The 21,069-nt window shown below is 46.7% G+C and overlaps 2 protein-coding genes across 2 annotated transcripts in view; one reads left to right on the top strand and one right to left on the bottom strand.

Moving 5' to 3' along the window:
• Positions 1-913: 913 nt before the first annotated feature.
• On the bottom strand, positions 914-17,357 carry H2BN1 (H2B.N variant histone 1). Its single transcript, XM_086686606.1, has 3 exons — positions 17,062-17,357; positions 4,246-4,544; positions 914-1,305 (listed from the first exon to the last, which is right to left on the bottom strand). The coding sequence occupies exons 2-3, from the start codon at positions 4,412-4,414 to the stop codon at positions 1,118-1,120; spliced, it is 357 nt and encodes a 118-aa protein (XP_086542732.1). The 5' UTR covers positions 4,415-4,544; positions 17,062-17,357; the 3' UTR covers positions 914-1,117.
• MYO1D (myosin ID) overlaps positions 16,993-21,069 on the top strand; it is a 361,575-nt gene continuing 357,498 nt past the window's right edge. The window contains exon 1 of the mRNA XM_086686602.1: positions 16,993-17,177. Within this exon, the coding sequence (XP_086542728.1) occupies positions 17,083-17,177 (95 nt within the window). The 5' untranslated portion in view covers positions 16,993-17,082. The remainder of the gene's footprint in view (positions 17,178-21,069) is intronic.

The raw sequence follows: 21,069 nt of genomic DNA, 5'->3' as shown, positions 1-21,069 counted from the left end.
AATCCATTCTTGACACAGCAGCAGTGATGGAAATGTTCTGTATCTTAATCTGGGTATATACATGTAAAACTTCGGGGTGTGTTCAGATTTGTACACTTTACTGGAGGATAAAATTCAACAACAACGGCAAAACACCCCAAAACCCACAAAACTAAACAAGATGTCAGTTCCCCTGTTAGAATCCTTCAGTGGCTTCATACCATCTTCGGAGTAAAATCAAACTCTGCATGACTTGGCCCCGGTCTTTTTCTCCAACCTCCTCTCCCACTAGACTTCTCCCTTGCTTGCCAGAACCCAGCTTCCCTGGCTTTCATTTGGTTTTCTCTAATAAGCTTCAGCTTGCCTGCCTGCCTCAGGACCTTTGCTCAGGCTGCTCCCTCAGCCCAGAATCCTTCCCCATGCTTAGCACCTTTCTTCCTTCACATCACCTACCAAGGCTTACTCAGACCATCACGTCTAAACTATATCAGCCCATTTATTCTTTCTGCTCCCAAATCATTATATTTTTATAATGCTACTATAATTGTTTTGTTTTTCTACAGTTAGGACCAGCTTATACATTTGACACTCACTACACACATGCTATTAGGCTAAGTGCTACATAGATAACCAATGCAATGAGTCTTATACTCAAAGAACAAACAGACCCTTTTCCTCTTTACTTTTTTTTTTTTTTTTTTTTTTTTTTTTTGGCGTTGTTGTTCTTATAAATCTAAGTAGAGGGGCTTTAAAAAAAAATCATGCATTCATTCCAGGACAGCAGTCTGTAACCCTGGGGCTGAAGATGGGGGAGTTGGTGAGTACATGGTATAATGGGTTAAGCTGTGTCCTCCAAAAAGACAATGGGTAAGTTCAAGTGGGAAGAAGCATGCCTAAGAAAAATTTTAAAGCCATACAAAATAAGCATTACACACACAAGACAAAATGCCTTTATTTTTTTCCCCACAAATTAAGTCAGAGGCTAAAAGCACAGGACCCAGAGACCACCTATGTAGCACCAAGACTCCTGTTGCAACAGGTCCTTATCTGATACCTTGTCTTCCGACTCAGCTCTCTGACATATCTGATTATTTTTGACAAGTACAATCATCTCAACAACAGAGCCATTCAGAACATTTCATTGATACAGAAGCTCTTCCAAGAGGATCTGTTTAACTGCTCCAGGGATCTCTCTGCTGGTGATGGCTTTTCTGTGGTTGTAGAAGGACAATCTAACCACCTCCAGGCTAACCCGTTCCAGCAGCCAGTCCTCCAAAGAGCCCAGTGCATCCGAGATCCAGGAGCACCCACTGAGTCTGGGTGAGTCTGGGACAGAAATGGCACAAGGGTAAGACAGAGCAGTGTAGGCTTCGCACCCAAAGCTGGCAATTTATGGTCTAACCCAGCACATACGCCTTCCATGGATTCGTGCATACATGGGGCCACACGAATCACCACAGGTACGATGGTAGGGGTGTGAGGAAAGAAACTAGGTCATTGTATCTATCAACTGTCTGAGGAAGGTGGGGAAGGGGAATTTGTAGCTGGTGAGAAAGAGCACCTTTATCTGTAGAATACATACTAACTCTGGTCACTTAAACTTTTGTGCCTCAAGGGCACCTGAGTGGCTCTGTTGGTTGACCGTGGCTCAGTTCAGCATCCCAGGTGGGTTCGAGCCCTGCATCAGGTCCCGCACTGAGTGTGGAGCCTGTTTAAGAGTCGCTCTCTTGGGGGGGCATCTGACTTCGGCTCAGGTCACGATCTCACAGTCCGTGAATTGAGGCCCTGCGTCGGGCTCTGCGCTAACAGCTCAGAGCCTGGAGCCTGCTTCAGATTCTGTCTCCCTCTATCTCTGCCTCTGCCCTGCTTGCACTCGGTCTCTCTCTCAAAAATAAAATAAAATAAAAACATAAAAATTAAAAAAAAAGAGTCTCTTTTGGGACACCTGGGTGGCTCAGTCAGTTAAGTGTCAGACTTCAGCCCAGGTCATGTTCTCACAACTCATGAGTTCCAGCCCCACATTGGGTTCCTCACTGACAGTACAAAGCCTGCTGGGGATTCTCTGTCTCCCCCTCTCCCTCTGCCTCCTCCTCCACTTTCACATGCTCTCTCTCAAAATAAAGAAATAAACTTAAAAAAAAAAAGGATTCTCTCTCTCTTCCCCCCTCACACTCTCTTAAAAAAAAAGAAAAGAAAAAAACTTTTGTGCCTTAATTTTTCCTAACAGAAGTGGAATTAACATCCAACACCTTCAGAAGATGGAAAATATAATTTTGTTTTTTTTTAAAGTTTGAGAGTGAGAGTTGTTTTTCTTTTAAAGCTTATTTATTTTGAGAGCAAGAGAGAAAGAGGTAAAGACAGAGAGAGAGAGAGGGACATGAATCCCACGTAGGCTCTGTGCTGACATTGTGGACCCGACACAGGGCTCAAACCCACGAACCGTGAGATCATGACCTGAGCCAAAACCAAGAGTTGGACACTTCACCGACTGAGCCACCCAGCCGCCCTGATAGAAGTTTAGAGTAGATGTTCACACTCTGTATTTCGTATTAGTAAGCATCTTGTTTGAACACTTCTCAATTTGCAGCCTTACCTCCTTGTGCCGACATGATCTCCAGCCACGCTGGGAAAACTCGCTCTTCCTCGGATGTGTCCCTACGTTTTCTGGTCTCCATACCACTGTTGATCTCCCATCTCTACCTACCATGCTGACACCCAACCCTACCTTTCAAAGCTTATCCACCCTTTAGGATTCTTCCCCAAGAACCCCTCTGGCTTATCTGTGTTCCACAACTTCCCACTAAAGATCAGGGCTCTGTATATTCTCAGAACCTGCATCACATGCCACTTTATGTCATTCATGACTTCGTCTAAAGTTAGAGGGGCAGCTGGAATCATCAGGAGAATGATCTCAGGTGCCCTGAGGATCACCCACCCAGGACTCTAATCCTAGCTCTGGATGGGCATGAGATGTCATATAAGCAAGTAATATTCTCACATTGGGCCTCAGTTTCTTTTTTTGTAAAAGGAAAGGCTTGAAGCAGTATTTGAAAGGTTTCTCCATGTCCTCCGTGGTCCCACCCTGCAGGACTTGTGAGCCCCTTTGCGATACAGACCACATCGTTTCCATCTGAGCTCCCCAGCAGACCTGGCTTCTACTGAGACGCTCCATACATTAATCCAACCAACATGTTTTATCCTCGCATGCCCTGAGGGGCTGACCCAAGGCACAGACCCGACCCTTGGGAGACTTGCAGAAGCAGAGTGGCCTGCCAGACCCACGCAGTGAAGGACAGGCCAAGGACAGACTAATGATTAGAGGATTACTCGGTCCAAGAACTTGCACAGAGAGCCCTTCCAGAAAACGCAGGTTCTCCAGCTGCAGGTTCTCAGTGGGGGGCAATGTCTCTGGGCATTTTCAGTTGGAAGACAGGGTGCTACTGGCATCCAGTGGGTAGAGGCCAGGGATGCTGCCCAGAATCCCACCATGCTCCAGACAGCTCCCACAACAAAGAATGAAGCAGCCCCCAAACGTTAAGTGCTGGGGTTGAGAAACCAGGCCCTATATCACATATGTCTTTCCTTCTCCTAGCATTCCTTCATCCCATTTTCCCCTTCTTCTCCTAGGATAAGCAACAGAGTCCAAATGAAACCCCTGCAATACAGGGGGCTTTTGTAACCATCACCCATGAACACTCAGCCCTGCCCTATCGTCATGGAGAAAATTCAAAATCAAGCCTTCTTACATCTGTCACAGAATTACCCTCTTCTCTTCCCTGTAGCTTCTTCCAAAGGGAAAGCCTTCTCTGATTTTGTTCTCTGCAACTGTAGGCTACGAAGCGAGGTTGGGTGGGCGGGAAGGAGGAACAAAAGCCTACCCATGCTAGGTACATTCGAAGTACAGAGCACCACTTAGTGAAGACCTGATGTAAGTGCCTCTTCACAGAATAAGAACAGACGAGGTGGTGAATCCTCTCTAAGAGGGCATTTAAGAATCAATTTCTAGATTGCCTGTCAACAGATCCAAGAGAGACACGAAGAGCTCAGGTGTTCAGAGTTACTGCCAACAGACAGTGAGCCCAGTGGGAAAAGATAGCCACCATCTGCAGATCCAATTTATCGAAGCTGTTTGCACCCAACTTTTCAGGAACTTGGGGCGTGAAGAAGGACCCCTGTGTGAGAAAAGCTGAAGTCAAGAACACACCCAGGGCCACTCACATGACACGGGTCTCGGCCATTCTAAGCTTCCATCAGGAGAGCCCCAACTCACTTGCTTTAGGATTTTCCCCACGTAACCAAGATAGGCCTCCTTCTTCTTCTTCCTCTTCTTCTTCCCAGAGGCTGAGCTGGCCCTCCCATACTTCGCTTGGGCTGCAGTATACAGCGTAGTCTTCTTCTTCGGGCATCTTAGGTGGTGTAGGCAAACGCAGTACATGCGGAAGGCTTGATCCTTAACACGTCTAGGTCACAGCACTGGCTGGAGGCAAGTGAGCACCTCAAAGGGGTTTGCTAGGGGGAGCTGGAAGGCACGCTCTCCTAATAAAATCAGTGGTTAGTGACTGCACCTGCAGGAGACAATACTCCCAGAACACTTACGAAATACTAGGTGCGGAGTCTAATAAGGCAGGCTGATGGTACATTCTGGAAAAGAGCTTGAGGTGGGAAACTCAAAATGTTAGCCTTTCCTCTGTTCTTCCCATGTAAAGGAGAGAGTGACCACTTTGACCTGACAGCCATTAATTTACCAGGCAACACGGATCTCCACAGTGATTCCTTGTACGTGTGTGACCCCAGGTGTTCTTATTACAGTGGTTCTTGGCCACAAAGATTTCCATTCAAAAGGACTGAGCCTGGGATCCTGGAAGCTGCATCTTTTGCTAAAGTGTCCCAGGTGAGTTGGGGCCACCTGGGTGGCTCATGTGGTTAAGCATCCGACTCTTGGTTTTGGCTCAGGTCATGATCTCCTGGTTTGTGGGATGGAGCCCTGAGTTGGGCTCTGCAGTGACCGTGCAGGGCCTGCCTGGGATTCTTCCTCTCCTTCTCTCTCTGCCCCTCCCCTGCTCTCTCTCTCTCTCTCTCTCAAAATAAATAAATAACCATTAAAAAAAAAAGCATCCCAGGTGAATCTAATGACTGGCCAGATTTAGGATTCATTGGTCTGTAAAACCTTCCCGAAGCAACCCCACAAGATCAGGGGTTGGGGTTCGAGGAACAGGTCTGCACGGATGTGCCCTGTGTGTGTGCATTTCCACTGGGAGGGGTACCTGGCTGTGCAAGAGCAATTAGGAACTCAGGTGACAAAGCATGAATAGGGAAGCCAGGAAGTCACTGTACCTTCAAGACTGGAGGTTGAGAAACCCTAGATGGAGAGGTCGCGAACTCCCCGCAATTAGCATTATCAGCTGAGCTACAAGGAAATGCCCAGCCTCACACGAAGGAACAGATAAGAGGACGCCAGAGAACCAGGGTGTCAAAAGAAGAACCAGAACAGACACTCCTCCTTCTCCCAGTTATGAGCCACACTGAAGCCCCAGCTCAGGGGACTGGTGGGGACTGATGCACTGGGAGCTCCCATTTATCGAGCCCTGTGTACCCGACCCCATACAAAGTGTGTAATGTACCTTATTGCAATCAGTTCTCAGGGCAACAATATGAGGTCGGTATTCGTATTACCGTCACTTTACAGAAGAGGAAACTGAGTCTGGAAGGGCTCATGTGACTTGTCCGGGGGTCGCACACAGTGCACGATGGCAGGACCGGCCCCTCCCTAAGTCTTTGCTCCTAACCCCATGCTCTGCCACCCTTCCAACCCGAACGCCAGAGCCCCACTCTCCTTGTCGTTACACACGTGTGCTCTGCACGGCTGCTGCGTGTATTTATTCATTGATGGAGAACTTGGAATGTAGCCTATCCGTGGTGCAGGCTCAGCTCCCCTGAATGAATTCTTTGGTGACAAAGAACTATACTGAACACTTCTGTGAAAAGAAAAAGACAGTCTGTGACCCGGCTGTCAAAGCACATCCCACCCACCGCCTCAACTCCTACTCTCCTTTTTCCGGCTTCATCGCTCATTATCTGTCTAGTTAAAAATGCAACATATGCATAGAGCATATATGATGAAATGCACTGGGTGTCTTAATGCAACAAAGTAAATACAAACTGGCAGAAGTCATCTGTGGGATGGTACTCTTCAGTGATGGGGCAATGGGGAACCAAACGAGCACTGTAACGTCCAGAAGATGCTGGAGAGCACTGGAGAAGGGTGACAACAGAGGTGATGTTGCCGTGGGAGTGTAGTGAGAAGCCCTGGCCAGATGGCACTCACTCATTAAAAAATACTCAGCAAATTGTGATCCCCTACTAAGTGCAAGGCCCATGGGTCTGCATGGAAATGGTGACGAATTACCGAGAGGAATCACAAAGCTGACATAGGGAGAAGTCATAGGGTGATCAGAAGACTCACCAGCATCTGTTAGAAATCTCAGTCAGCTAAAAAGGATATGCGATAAATTGCCTGCTAATACATTCCCTATCCTGGGGGGACCTGGGGGCTCAGTCGGTTGAGCATCCAACTTCGTTCGGCTCAGGTCATGAGCTCACAGTTGGTGAGTTCGAGCCCTGCATCGGGCTCACCGCTGTCAGTGCAAAGCCCACTTTGGCTCCTCTCTCTGCCCCTCCCCTGCCCACACTCTTTCTGCCACAAAAATAAACAAACATTAAAAAATAAATACGTTCCCTATCCTGAAGATAAAAGAAGCAGTTATACTAACAGCAATGCTAACTTGTATTTACTGAATGCTCAGTACCTGCCTTGAATTATACAAAGCACCATATAGACATCTCACCTTGTGGTTTTAATACTCAGAAGTATAGAAGAGAGGAGGAAACCGAGGCTTTTAAAGATAAACTAATTTGTTTAAGGTCACGAAGCTAGGAACTGATCTCTGATGTGTCTGGCACCAAAATTCCCATCACTATTTCTCCCAAGTTAGGCCTCCCGCCCACCTGCGGCAAAATCTCCTGAGCTGCTTATTGAAATGAAGATCCCCAGCCTCCATCGATGCCTCGGTACAACTATCTAAAGCTTGGGTGCCACTGTATCCCTAAGGCCTCCTGAGAACTGTACGGGGAAAATGCTCCTCTGATCTGAACCCTACTCAGCACAGAAGGGCTAATTAGAGACTTGGAAAGGGTGGGGACACTAGGAGAAAGTGACTGCGACGTGGCTAAGCACAGTCAGACACAGATCTTAGACACTGAGAAGGCTGACTTTATGGAGTTTAGTGATAATTGTGTTAGAATTCTACGGATAGAAACTCTAAGAGGGAGATCGACTTGAGAAAAATAGAAGGCGCTTCCTTAACTGGCCATGACCTTGGCTCTCCTCCTTGATTGTAATTCACTTCGACCTGGTCCTATCTTGGTGGACTATCAGATCCAAAGGACAAACCAAGCTCATAAATAGGGGTAATGAGTAACAAGAAGATGGGACAGTTGGGATTCAGGGCATGGAGTGTCTGGGGAGTGACTCAGGAGTAAGACTGAGTGAAATGGTGTTGGAGCCTGCTTTTGTGCGGCGACGTCTACGTGGAATGGGGATAGCCTGGAGCCTGCTTTTGTGTGGTGACATCTACGTGGAATGGGGGTGGCCGAAAGAGTCAAGTGGCCCAGGTAAGTCTGGCATTGCAGCACACAGTAGAGGGGATTCAGACATTGGGTGGGACACTGGACTACATAGCTTCTGAGGTCTCCTGGTTTTGTGGCTTCTACTTTTCCCCTGTATCATTTCTTTAGGGTTCAGGTTGTTAGAATTTGGAGAGAAGCACTGCTCATATCATTTCTACCTCTGGATAGTCTGAGGAATCAATCTTGTTGATTCAAAAAAAGTCAGAGGGGCACACTGTGCATTATATTGTATTTTGTTTATTTTTCACACTGTGCATTTTAACATCATCTTATTTCGTGATCTTAATTCTAGGAGATGAATACTGCCAAAGCTCACCAGTTGAGAAACTCTGGGTGAACGGCAGGAGGAGAGGGAATTTGGGGGACAGATTAGAAGATGTCACCTTGGGAATGATGTCACACTGTTCCTGGAGTGTCAGCACTATAGATACTAATCGAATATTAATGGTGGATGATATTAGTACCAAATAGTTGCTACTTTGTCAGGTGGAGGTAAGAAAAGAATCCAAATTTTTCCCAGCCCCAGCAATATCTTATTTAACCTCTACACCAAGCTTTTATTTTTTTATTTATTTTTTATTTTTTGTATTTTGAATTTCCAGTTTTTTTGTTTGTTTATTTTTAATATATGTTTTAAATTTATACCCAAGTTAGTTAGCATATAGTGCAACAACAATTTCAGGAGTAGATTCCTTAATGCCCCTTACCCATTTAGCCCATCCCCCCTCCCACAACCCCTTCAGTAACCCTCTGTTTGTTCTCCATATTTAAGAGTCTCTTATGTTTTGTCTCCCTCCCCGTTTTTATATTATTTTTGCTTCCCTTCCCTTATGTTCATCTATTCTGTGTCTTAAAGTCCTCATATGAGTGAAATATGATATTTGTCTTTCTCTGACTAATTTCACCCAGCATAATACCCTCCAGTTCCATCCACGTAGTTGCAAATGTCAAGATTTCATTCTTTTTGATTGCCGAGTAATACTCCATTGTATATATATCACATCTTCTTTATCCATTCATCTGTGGATGGACATTTGGGCTCTTTCCATACTTTGGCTATTGTTGATAGTGCTGCTATAAACATGGGGGTGCATGTGCCCCTTTGAAACAGCACACCTGTATCCCTTGGATAAATACCTAGTAGTGCCATTGCTGGGTCATAGGGTAATTCTATTTTTAATTTTTTGACGAACCGCCATACTGTTTTCCAGAGCTGGTGGGAATGCACCAGCTTGCATTCCCATCTACACCAAGCTTTTAGAGGAGAAAAAAAAATATGGAGAAAAGAAGGCCACCCCCCCCCCAATTAAAAATAGGAATAGGAAGGGACGGGGGTTACCTGGAGAAGATCCAGGGTGCTGCCCTCCCTGACTTCTCTATCTTCCTCCCCCAGCATGTTGTCTCACAAATGCTCACTGCCACATTGGGCAGTGGAGACTACCCACTACTCAAAGCAGAAGCTTTGAGTTCTGGTCTTAGCTCTACCAGCACTTTGCTCTGACCTAGTCAAAGGCAGGGGCTCTTCCTGGGACTCAGTTTCCCTAGGGAGTACATGTTTGATTATACAACCATTGAGACTCCTTCAAATCTTGCTATTCAAAGTATGGTCTGTAGGGTATCTGGCTGGCTCACTTGGTAGAGCGTGTGACTCTTGATTTCGGGCTTGTGAGTTTGAGCCCCAGGCTGGGTGTAAAGATTGCTTAAATGAAAAAAAAAAAAAAAAAAGTATCATCTGCAAACCAACAGCAGCAGCCCTTGGGAATCTTGTCAAAATGCAGATTTCGATTCAGTAGGCTGGAGGTGGGACCTGAAACCCTGCATTTCTAACAACATCCCAAGTGATTCGTACACACTTTAAGGTTTGATACATCCTGCCTTAAGACATTATCAATCCATCAACTGATTGTGGTCGTGCCTTGTTGCTTTCCCTCTGGTGGGTTTCTATCACACCCCCAAATATTCTAGTTCTAGAACCACTTCCAATGGCCACGATAGATTAAGAGTTAGTGATTTTCTGGCTTGGGGCTTGGAGAAATGCCACAGGCTCCTTGAAATAGAATACTACACCCCACACACCCATTTTCCTAATAAATAAGCTCACTAATTAATTCATCTACACGATTCAAAAAATATGTACAGGGCATCAGGCACAGCTTGAGGGCTGGAGATAAAAGGGTGAGTAGAGCATGGCCTCTGTCCTGGAGACTTTAGGGACGAGGCCTGGACAGCCAACTTCAACTCAGTGTGATAAGCACTTCTGTAATTAGTAAAGAGGATACATTCCAGGGAGATGTTTATAGTCAGAAACTATGTTTTCACAGACAGGAAGAGTTTCTGGAGGCTGTCCCAGGCTGCCTCCTCTACCATTGACGCTATCTTTCCTGTGGCCATAAACATGTGGCTTCTCTGCCCAAGCTTGGGAATGTGCTATGGGACAGTCCCCATCTGATGACTCACAGGATACTGACAATGATGGTTTCTTGAATTCTTCTCCATTCCCCACAGATTAGGACCTGTGGTATGACCCTTCCCTTAGCTTGGGCTTCTTAACCTGGGATCCATAGACAGGTTATTTTGGGCAGAGGGACAGAGGAGTCCATGTATAAACTGGTTTTTGTGTGTGCTTAATATACTTGTCTTGGGAGAGAAAGTCCACATGTTTTCATCAAAGGACAGTGGGTTCTTCTCTCCTTCCTCTCTTCAGCTGATATACCCCAACTTCCTCCCTGCTCAGGCTGACTATGTTAAAAGGAGCTTTGTCTGCAGTATCAGCCCTTCCAAAGAGTTAAGGAAAGATCCTTGTTCCCAACTCAACACTATCACAGGTAAGCACAGCTTTAGATCCACAGGGACAGTAGGCATAGAAATCCCTAGAACCCAATGCACCCCAATGTTTATAGCAGCACTATCAACAATAGCCAAAGTATGGAAAGAGCCCAAATGTCCATCGATGGATGGATGGATAAAGAAGACGTGGTGCATATATATACAATGGAGTATTACTCAGCAATCAAAAAAGAATGAAATCTTGCCATTTGCAACTATGTGGATAGAACTAGAGGGTATTATGCTAAGCGAAATTCGTCAGTCAGAGAAAGACAAATATCGTATGATTTCACTCATATGAGGACTTTAAGATACAAAACAGATGAACACAAGGGAAGGGAAGCAAAAACAATATAAAAACGGGGAGGGAGACAAAACAGAAGAGACTCATAAATATGGAGAACAAACTGAGGGTTACTGGAGGGGGTGTGGGAGGGGGGATGGGCTAAATGGGGAAGGGTTAGCATTAAGGAATCTACTCCTGAAATCATTGTTGCATTATATGCTAACTAACTTGGGTGTAAATTTAAAAAAACAAATTAAATAAAAATTAAAAAAGAAAGAAGAAATCCCTAGAACCCAGAGCCAGGTCCTTAGCAATTGGCCAGCTGATCTTTGTCTTTAATAGCTATAGGTGAGAAAATGAACTTCTTAAGTCACTTTCTGGGCTTTCAGGGTGGTGCATGACAGTGAGCTCAGCGATGAAATTTCCCTTTTCTTTGTTCTGTGAGATGTCTATAGAAGGGTAGGGGAGTGGAGCAGGGAGGTCCATAGGTGGGCAAGCCACCAGGGATACCAGGGAGGCAACTGTTGGGTCTGCTTTTACTTTAAAAAAACTTAGGCTTCAGTAACCACAGAGAGCATACACGCTGCCTTTGATGTACCATTCGTAGTTCAAATCCAGTCTTCGGCATGAAAGAGGAGGAAGCATCTTTTGGATAATACCTCAGGCAGAGAGTTCCACGTAATTTTTAATATGGATGTGAGTGCATTATCAAGTTATTTTGCAACATAAAGTTTCCTTTCTACTTCTGCTCTAGGATGATTTGGGCTTATAAAACAAATGTATACAAGAGCCTTTGAATATGTTGTTTTTCCTGGCCTTCTTGCTTCTGTCTTGCAGGACTCCTGCTGGGGTGAGCTGTCTTCCTGAATGCAGGGCACCTGGTGAAGGGAGGGCAGGGAGGTGGGGCAGCCCAGAAGCATTCTGGGAGAGAAAGGGAGCAAATATTTGCTTTGGAAAATTCAGAGTTGATTTTCAAGGATAAGCCAGTAGCAGGTCAACTGCAGAGGAGTTTGGGGAACAATAGCTTTTGTTTAATGTGAACATACAGTGCACAGGCTTGGCCTCAGGACAGAAGTGAACACAGCCCTGAAACCTGCTTCTAGGGGCAGGAGACGAGAATAAGATAAACGCTGCACAAAGACTGATCTTAATGCAGAAAGTCTACCAAGTGGTGGGGGTGACAACCTCGCATCGCACAACCCATAGATTCATAGATTCACAGACCATTCCCTATTCATTTATCAAGCAAGTGTGTATTAAGAGCTTTCACATCTGAGGCACTGTGCTACCAGGTGCCAGAGTTACATCCAAGAACAGAACAGACATGGCCCCAGACCTCATGGCTCTCTCTCTTGTGAGATGGACAAGAGGCTCAAGTGTATTCAGTGTTGAATGGGAGTAACATTTCCAGAGTGCTGTGGGGGTACGGAGGAGGGACAGCCAACCCTCACTTAGGAAATCAGGGAAGCCTTCCTGGAGGAAGTGATGTTGGGGCTGAGCAGAGGTTAGCTAGGCCATAGGGGTGAGGGGTGAGACAACAGGGAAGGGAATTTCAGGCATAGAACAGGTGGCACCCTCCTTGGGGCATATTTGATGACATTTACATATTCAATTATTTAAATTATAAATATATTGAAAAGATAAATTATTTAAATTATTTTTGGGGTTTCGAATGGTCTGTTTGGTATCTATAATCTCCTAGCATATCTGTGGCAACTAGACCTTACAGACACTCCTCACCAGAGTTTTCAAAGTGTGTGTGGCTTCTTCAGTCATGGAACATCTGATGTGCAAATTTCTGATGTGACTTTCATTTCTAAGTATTATAGGATTTCTAAAGAATAAACGTTTTTTTTTTTTTTTTTTTTTTTTTTTTTTTTTTTTCCAACGTTTATTTTTGGGACAGAGAGAGACAGAGCATGAACGGGGGAGGGGCAGAGAGAGAGGGAGACACAGAATCGGAAACAGGCTCCAGGCTCTGAGCCATCAGCCCAGAGCCCGACGCGGGGCTCGAACTCACGGACCGCGAGATCGTGACCTGGCTGAAGTCGGACGCTTAACCGACTGCGCCACCCAGGCGCCCCAAGAATAAACGTTTTTATGTTAGGACACTTTTAGACTGTTATTTGATTTTTTAACTTTATTATTTTGAAATAATTTCAACCTTACAGAAAAATTGGAGGAAGAGTGCAAAAAAGTTCCCACACATTCTTAAATTAAAAAAATTTTTTTAATGTTTATTTATTTTTGAGAGAGAGAGAGAGAAAGAGAGAGAGAGAGAGAGAGAACATGAGCAGGGGAGGAGCAGAGAGAGAGACACACACACAGAATCCAAAGCAGGCTCCAGGCTCTGTCAGCACAGAGCCCGACACGGGGCTTGAACTCACGAACCACAAGATCATGACCTGAGCTGAAGTCGGATGCTTAACCGACTGAGCCACCCAGGCGCCCCCTCCCACACATTCTTTATATTCACCAATTATTAATGTTTTGTTACATTTGCTTTATCCATTTATATCTCTCTACATATATATATATATACACACACACATATCCACATGTATTATTATTATTATTCTTTGCCAAACAATTTGAGACATCATACTCTTTACCCCTAAATACTTAGGACCCATCTCCTGAGAATAAGGACATTCTCTTACAGAACCACAATATAATGATCAAATTCAGGAAAACCAATAGTAATGCTATGCTACTATTTAATTTATAGTCTGTATTCAAATTTCACAAATTGTCCCAATATTGTCCTTTACATTGTTCTGGTTAAAGTCCAGGTCACAAACTGCCTTTAGCTGTGGTGTCTTTTTAGGGCCTTTTAACCTGGACCAGCCCCTCAGCCTTTTTTTGTCTTCCAAGCCATTGATATTTTTCAAGAGTACAGGTTGGTTTTTTGTAGGATGCTCCTTAATGTGGGTTTATTTGGTGTTTCTTCATAATTAGATGTAGTGGATACATTTTTAGCAGGTAAGTGATATTATTATGTCTTTCCAAGGAGATGATATCACTCATCATGTCAGTGTGTCTCATTATTGGTGATTTTAACTTTTATTTTGGCTTTTAGTATATTTTTAATTTATTTTTTTATTTTTTAATATTTTTTAATGTTTATTACTTTTGAGGCGGGGGAGGGGCAGAGAGTGAGGGAGACAGAGGATTTGAAGCAGGCTGCATGCTAACAGCACAGAGCCTGATGTGGGGCTTCAACTCATGAACTGCAAGATGATGACCTGAGCTGAAGCCAGATACTCAACCTACTGTGGCTCCCAAGTGCTCCCCACCTTTTTTTTAAAGGTTATTTTATTTATTTATCTTGAGAGACAGACAGAGAGAGAGAGAGAGAGAGAGACAGCAGAAGTAGGGGAGGGGCAGAGAGGGAGAGAGACAATCCCAAGCAAGCTCCGCACTGTAAGTGCAGAGCCTGATGTAGAGATCGAACTCACCAACCATGAGATCATGACCCAAGCAGAAATCTAGAGTCAGACACTTACCCCACTGAGCCACCCAGGTGCCCCCTGGCTTTTAGTATATTTTAAGCTGTAACACAAACATACATATCCAAATGTGTTTATATCTAAATGTTATCACAAAGGAGATTAATAATGAGCAAACCTGTTCTATATTATCTTTTCAAATGCATATTTCAGTGTTTCCTTTCTCTGGCTGTCTCTGTGTATATTGAAATATTTTGTAAATGTGTCATTGATTAATAAATTTGTAGCTGTGCACTGGCCTTTAAAAAGGCTGAATGTAACACTCTAATAGTAACAAATTACTGCTTCCCCATGTAAATCAGGATTTTCTTGATATTGTACAACCAAAACAGTGTTCAAAAGTAAATTGGAATCCCGAAGCTGATTTAAGATGATAGGGACCCCCAATGGACAGACATGGGTTCAGCAAAAGAGCCTTACTGGTCTCAATGCCTGATTTTATATTAATTTGGGCTTATAAATTTATAAAATACATTTTGCATATGTTCTGTACATGTGTTATATGTTGGGCTCCTGTCCAAGATACTGATAAAAAAAAAACACACACACACAAGAGTTCCTTTGCTCTGTTCATTTGAAAACTACAGCTACATCCCATTGTAGATCCTACACACTGTAGGATTACTTTTGCCCTAACAACCCCAGGGCTCAGGGAATACACACACATCCATTTCCAATGGGTCACTGAGTATGCTCCCTTGGTTGCTCGAAATTTCACAAAATTTAAGTTACTAAATTTAAAATTTTTTAAATCTTAAATTTTGTCCCATCCCTCACTCCTATGGCCTCACCAATACAAACATTTTAGGAATGTACCATATTATGCAGTTACCTGCTTAGCCACTGACTGACCCACATAATGATCCAAGCAAAGGACAGCTCTACCTTGGAAAGTGTCTAGCCCAGAGGCCTTTTTCCCCAAATGAGGACACTGAGAGCCAGAGAGGTGCCTTCTGAAGAGGGAGAGCTGCTAATGGTAGGCTGCAATTGAGCTCTGCCTAAGCCAGGGGTTGGGGTGGCTTGCTTTCTTTCTTTTTTAAGTTTATTTATTTTGGGAGAGAGAGAGAGAGCACATGGGGAGGGGCAGATGGAGAGGGAGAGGGAGAGAATCCCAAGCAGACTCCTCGATGTCAGCTTGGAGCTGGACTAGGGCTCCATCTCACGAACTATGAGATCATGACCTGAGCCCAAATCAAGAGTCCCACACTCAACCAACTGACCCACCCAGGTGCCCCTGGGGTGGCTTCCCCATGGCAGAGGTGGCTCCCTCCTGAGGTGATCAAGCTGCCTTCCCCTCTCTCTTGGCTAGAGTCGGTTGTTGGCAGCAGAAGCAAGCCCTGAGCGGGGTCCTTCCGTCTGGTTTACTCATCTCAAATTCAGCCATGGAGTTGGAGCCCAGCCAGGTCCTTGGGAGCCTCTAGATTTCCTAGCAGATTTCCTAGAAGATGGTCTTAAGGGAAACACAAGGCTGAAGAGGTGCAGCTGCCTTAGAAAGTCATGTATAATATATCTTCATCGGGAAAATGTAGTCTAAGTTCCAAAAGAATTTTCCAAGTTCAACCAATGTATCTATAAATTGGAGACGACTTACAACTCATTCCACTCTATTAAACCAGTGCGGATTTCATATCGACATAAGCAAGGCAGCACAATAGCTACTTGCTGGTTGCCAACGGGGATATGAAGAAATTTAGGGCATGGCCCCATGCTCAAGAGGCCTGCAATAATCCTAGGGAGATGATGCATTCATATATTAAAGACTTATTAATAATATAAGGTAATGTCGGGTGGCATGCTCAGGTCAGTGAACAGAAAGATGGATCACGGAACACTGAAGAAGGGAAGCATTCTGCCATGTGGCTCGTAACTCGAGCAACCTGGATGTAACTGTGGCTTCCTCACTTCCTAGCGATGTGGCCAGTTACGTGAATTCTCCAAGACGCTTAGAAAAGCTCTGGGCCTTTTAAGTGTCCTCCAGATGTTAGCTATTATTACTCTCTCTCAGTCCGTGGGTGAACCATCATTTCGGGGATGGAGAGGACGCGAGCACAGGAGGAGGAGGGGGGCTTCGCGGCAAGATGATAGAACCAATCATAAAGAATTATCTTCCCAATATCTCCATGAGAGCTGCTTCTGGAACTCAGTGGGCAGCCATCAAGTACCGCGGAGCAGGCAATTCTGGAAACCTGATTCCACCCACTTTCCTACGTCGGTCCTCCTCGGCACCGCCCACCCTCCCCCCGCCCCGCGAGATTCCAGCGCCCGTCCCCAGGGGGCGCTGCCGCCCCGCCGCCCAGGCCGGGCCCGGCGCGCGCCCGCGCCGCCCGCCGCGCGCGTGCGCGCCGCCCAGGTGAGGAGGCGGCGGCCTGCGCCGCGGCGGGGCGGGCTGCTGGGCCGGCGGGGCGGGGCGGGGCGGGGCGGGGCGGAGCTGGAGAGGCCTGGCCGGGGCGGGGCGGGGCCGGGGCTAGACCAAGGCCAGAGGCGGGACCAGCCGCCGCCGTCTCCGTTTCGGTGTCCCGTCCCCCACAGCTCCGGGCAGCCGCCGCGGGAGAAGCGGAAACTGCCGGGTGCGCCGTGCCGGCCGAGAGCGCGCCGAGGAGCAGCGGGGCGGCCTCCGTCCGGCCCGGACCCGCCGAGCGGCGCGCGGCGCCCCCTCCCCCGCAGCCCCGCGCCCGGCGCCGCGGCCCCGCCCCGACCCCGCCCGAGCTCGCCGTGCGCCCCCCCCGCCGGCCCCCTGCGACCCGAGCGCGCCCACCTGAGCCCGTCCGCGCCCACCTGAGCCCGTGCGCCGGCGCCATGGCGGAGCAGGAGAGCCTGGAGTTCGGCAAGGCGGACTTCGTGCTGATGGACACCGTCTCCATGCCCGAGTTCATGGCCAACCTCCGGCTCAGGTGAGGGCGGAGCGGCCGTGCGCCCGGGCGCGAGCCTGCGCTCTCCCGAGAGGGGGCGCCCTTGCGGTGCGGCGGGACTGGGGGTGTCAGGGGCGCGCCGAGCTCGAGGGATGGAGTGCGGCGGGATGGGGGTGTCTGGGGGCCCGCGGAGCTCGGTGGTCGCGCGTTCCCGAGAGAGGACGCCCCGGGGTGTGGCCGCCTCGGAGTGTAAGGGGCGTGTCGAGCCCCGGGGCTGCGCCCTCGGGAGACGGGTGTCCGGGGCGCTGTCCGGACGCGGGGGGTGGGGGGAGGGGTGCGAGTGGTGTGCGGGCGGCCAGCGCGCGGCCCCAGGTGAGTGGTGTGGGCGGGCCGGGTGACCTAATGGAAACAAAGGTAAAGGAAAATAGGAACTTCAGGGAGTGTTGTGGCGGCCACGAAGGCCCTGGGGAGACTGGAGGGTTGTTCTGGAGAGAGACTCGGGTCTCATCCTGGTTTTACACTTGGTTCGTTTCTTTTTCTTCTTTTTTCCCTTTTTTCCTTTTTTTCTGGCGCGGTTCCACCCTGTCATTCAGGATGCTGTGGAGCGGTCCCTGAGCTGTCCCGGGACACTGGCTATTTTTTAGTTACTCTCCTAAACGTAATTAGACACGTTTCCAGACATCGAAGAGACTGCTCTGCTGGCCAGTGCCAAGATAAACTGTCTGAATTTGACAAGGCATTCATGGTTTCAGTTTTTTTCAAGCAGTTATGGATGGAGCCCTTGTGTTACCGACATCCTTGAGAATGTAGTCACGACTCAACGCCCAAAATGGGCTTCCAAGACTAATTTATTTTAAAAACCCTTCGACGTGTGATTATTTCACTCTTGATACAGTAAAATGTAAACAGAACTTTAAAGTAGTTTTGAAGGGCGCCTGGGTGGCTAAGTCAGTTAAGCTTCGGACTCTTCGTTTCGGCTCAGGTCATGATCTCGTGGTTTCTGCGCGGGAGCCCCGGGTGGGGCTGTGGCCGCCGACAGCACTGAGCCTGCTTGGGATTCTCTCTCTCCCCGTCTCTCTCTCTCTCTCTCTCTGCCCCTCCCCAGCTTTCTCTCAAAAAGATAAACATTAAAAAAATTTTTTAAGTAGTTTTGATTTTATTTTGTTAGACATTTCAGTAAATGGAGTTTTGAAAATAACTGAGTCTTTTTTGGGGGGGGGGGGGAAGGAGGAGGTGTTTCCTGGAAGTTCTAGCCTCATTTCTTGTAAGGTTTATAGCTAACTATCACTCCAAAAGCTTATAAAGTAAAAGTCATGATCTAGGTTTGAGTGCTTAACTAACCCTGCTTCTTAGTATTAATTGCCCCTTGTTAACTTTAATTTAAGAATTTAAAAAATGTTTTTTGATCTTTGGAATTGCAGACCCCATATAGGGTTTTCCTCTGTTCTTGGCCAGGCTTCCCAGAGTATGGAACAGGGGCACAGATCTGAGTTCTATACCTGCCAACTACAAACTGACCTTGAGCCAGTCTGTGTGTCTGAGTTTCCTAATTTGTAAAACAATGAGGATGTTCACAATTTTTCAGTGCTTACATTCATTTCTGCTTTTACATATCATTGGTTGCAAAGTAAGCATGGGGCTGGAATCTTAAGGAACATTATGAAAGTGAGCCTAACTTGGGGTGCCTGGGTGGTTCAGTCGGTTAATCGTAGGACTTGGGCTCAGGTCGTGATCTTGCAGTCAGTGGGTTCAAGCCCGGCATCGGGCTCTGTGCTGACCAGCTCAGAGCCTGGAGCCTGCTTCAGATCCTCTGTCTCCCACTCTCTCAGCCCCTCCCCCACTCAGGCCTTGTCTTTCTTTCTCTCTCAAAAATAAATAAACATGAAAAAAAAATTTAAAGTGAGCCTAACTTAACTTTGCAGTTTGGTTCCACATTGTGCAAAGTACTTTAGGAGGTAAGGTGGGAGGTTCCCCAAAACTATAAGATGTATCCTTACCCCTCAAAGAGGTGGCATGTCAATGAAGACAGGGAGAAAAGTGGAAATTTTTCTGTTGATTAAAATAAAAAGTTAAGAAAACAATAGAAGAGTTACGCTTTATAGAGGTAAGGTGGTTCTCGGCCAAGAAATTGTACAAATGAATTGTTCTGGAGTTCAGAAGAGGGAGAGGTGCTCTAGGTTGGCTGGGAAACACAACATAGAGAAGTTCAGGTGAGTTGCAAAGGATGGGTAAGATTGGTCTAGGTGGAGAACATTCCAGGTGGATACAGTGGTGTGAGCAGAGGAGCGGAGGCGAGAAAGGTGGTTCTGTTTGGTGGTAGTGAATACACTAAGTTGTCTGGAGGAAAAGGAGTTGGTGTTGGGGAACTGTGGGAGGAATCACCAAGCTCATTAGAGCTAGAGTAGGGCTGCCTTCACACTCAGTCGCCAAGTCAGTCAAGGTCCTAGCTGTTCAGACATGTGCATGCATCTGTACGTGTCTCGTCTGTGCGTATAGCCGACAACTCTGAGAATTGGGTGCAATTGTCAATGTGCAGGTTCAGTGATTGTTCATGGTTTACTTCTAACTCGGGAGTAGTTGGTCCTCGATAGCGATAAACACAGTCTCAGCAAAGGGTACTAGCAGTACCCTTGCCCTCCTCTTTTACCCAGGTGGAAAGCAGTCCTCTCTCTCTCTCTCTGATAGTTAGGATTTCCTATCACCCTGATATCCCTCCAGGCAGTTTTAGTGTTTAGTTGTGTCAGCTACTGGGCTTATGCTGTTGTGGCCCTTGGACATTTGTTTCACTTTGCAAAAGGTGACTGGAAACACTACAGATCCAGATGCACTTATGTGACATAGAAGTGTTTTCATCTCTCGCGACACGGGTGGTTGGGCCATACCCCGTGTAGTTTATGGTCGTAGATAGGCAAAATTTGAGTATTTCATCTTTAAGTGGATGTGGGTGCATGAGCCCAATCATTCTTGCCTTTCCCAAGCTCTGGCTCCTTCTCTTACTCCTGTCAGGGGGGGGGTCCTGTCCTCCGCTCTGCACCTGGCTCTTCTGCAAGGCCCTCTTCATTTGTGGTCTGTAACATAGTTAGGCACTGAACACTGTAGCTGTTTCAGGGGTCTGTGGCATCCAAACTCGATAGTAGTTTTCCTGATAGCAGCACCCAGCATCATGCTGGGTACATAACACATTTCCTGGTGACAGCATTTTTCTTGCACAGAGAGAGAAAAGGTTAGTTCTTTAAAGGTTTTTTTGACATTGTTCATTTGGAATTATCTTTTCTTTCTTTTTTTTTTTTTAATTTTTTTTCAACGTCTTTTATTTATTTTTGGGACAGAGAGAGACAGAGCATGAACGGGGGAGGGGCAGAGAGAGAGGGAGACACAGAATCGGAAACAGGCTCCAGGCTCCGAGCCATCAGCCCAGAGCCTGACGCGGGGCTCGAACTCACGGACCGCGAGATTGTGACCTGGCTGAAGTCGGACGCTTAACCGACTGCGCCACCCAGGCGCCCCTGGAATTATCTTTTCATTTTGCTACTCTGCTGACCTTTCTTCCCCTCTTGGAGCTAAAAGTTGGTTTTTATTTTTTTTTTATTTTTTTTTAACGTTTTATTTATTTTTGAGACAGAGAGAGAGCATGAACGGGGGAGGGTCAGAGAGAGAGGGAGACACAGAATCGGAAGCAGGCTCCAGGCTCTGAGCCATCAGCCCAGAGCCCGACGCCGGGCTCGAACTCACGGACCGTGAGATCGTGACCTGAGCTGAAGTCGGACGCTTAACCGACTGAGCCACCCAGGTGCCCCAAAAGTTGGTTTTTAGACAGCTGTCACAATTGATGTAACTTTCCCCCATGCTGTTATTATTTTTAAAAGTTGACGTCAGTGTGTGTCTGTGCGTGTGAATCGGATGAGGCAGGATTCAAGGGGTGATGTGTGTTAGT

This window comes from Puma concolor, chromosome E1, assembly GCF_028749965.1.
Source record: "Puma concolor isolate L17-30 chromosome E1, mPumCon1.1.hap2, whole genome shotgun sequence".
Lineage (NCBI taxonomy): Eukaryota > Metazoa > Chordata > Mammalia > Carnivora > Felidae > Puma > Puma concolor.
This window is presented reverse-complemented; position numbering and strand designations above follow the sequence as displayed.

What these genes read in the sequence shown, in the direction of transcription:
- H2BN1 (XM_086686606.1), bottom strand. Translation starts at nt 4,414, where the DNA reads ATGTACTGCGTTTGCCTACACCACCTAAGATGCCCGAAGAAGAAGACT. An exon ending in GAAAATCCTAAAGCAAGTGA is followed by an intron (nt 1,306 to 4,245) that starts GTTGGGGCTCTC and finishes TTTCTGTCCCAG; the next exon opens with ACTCACCCAGACTCAGTGGG.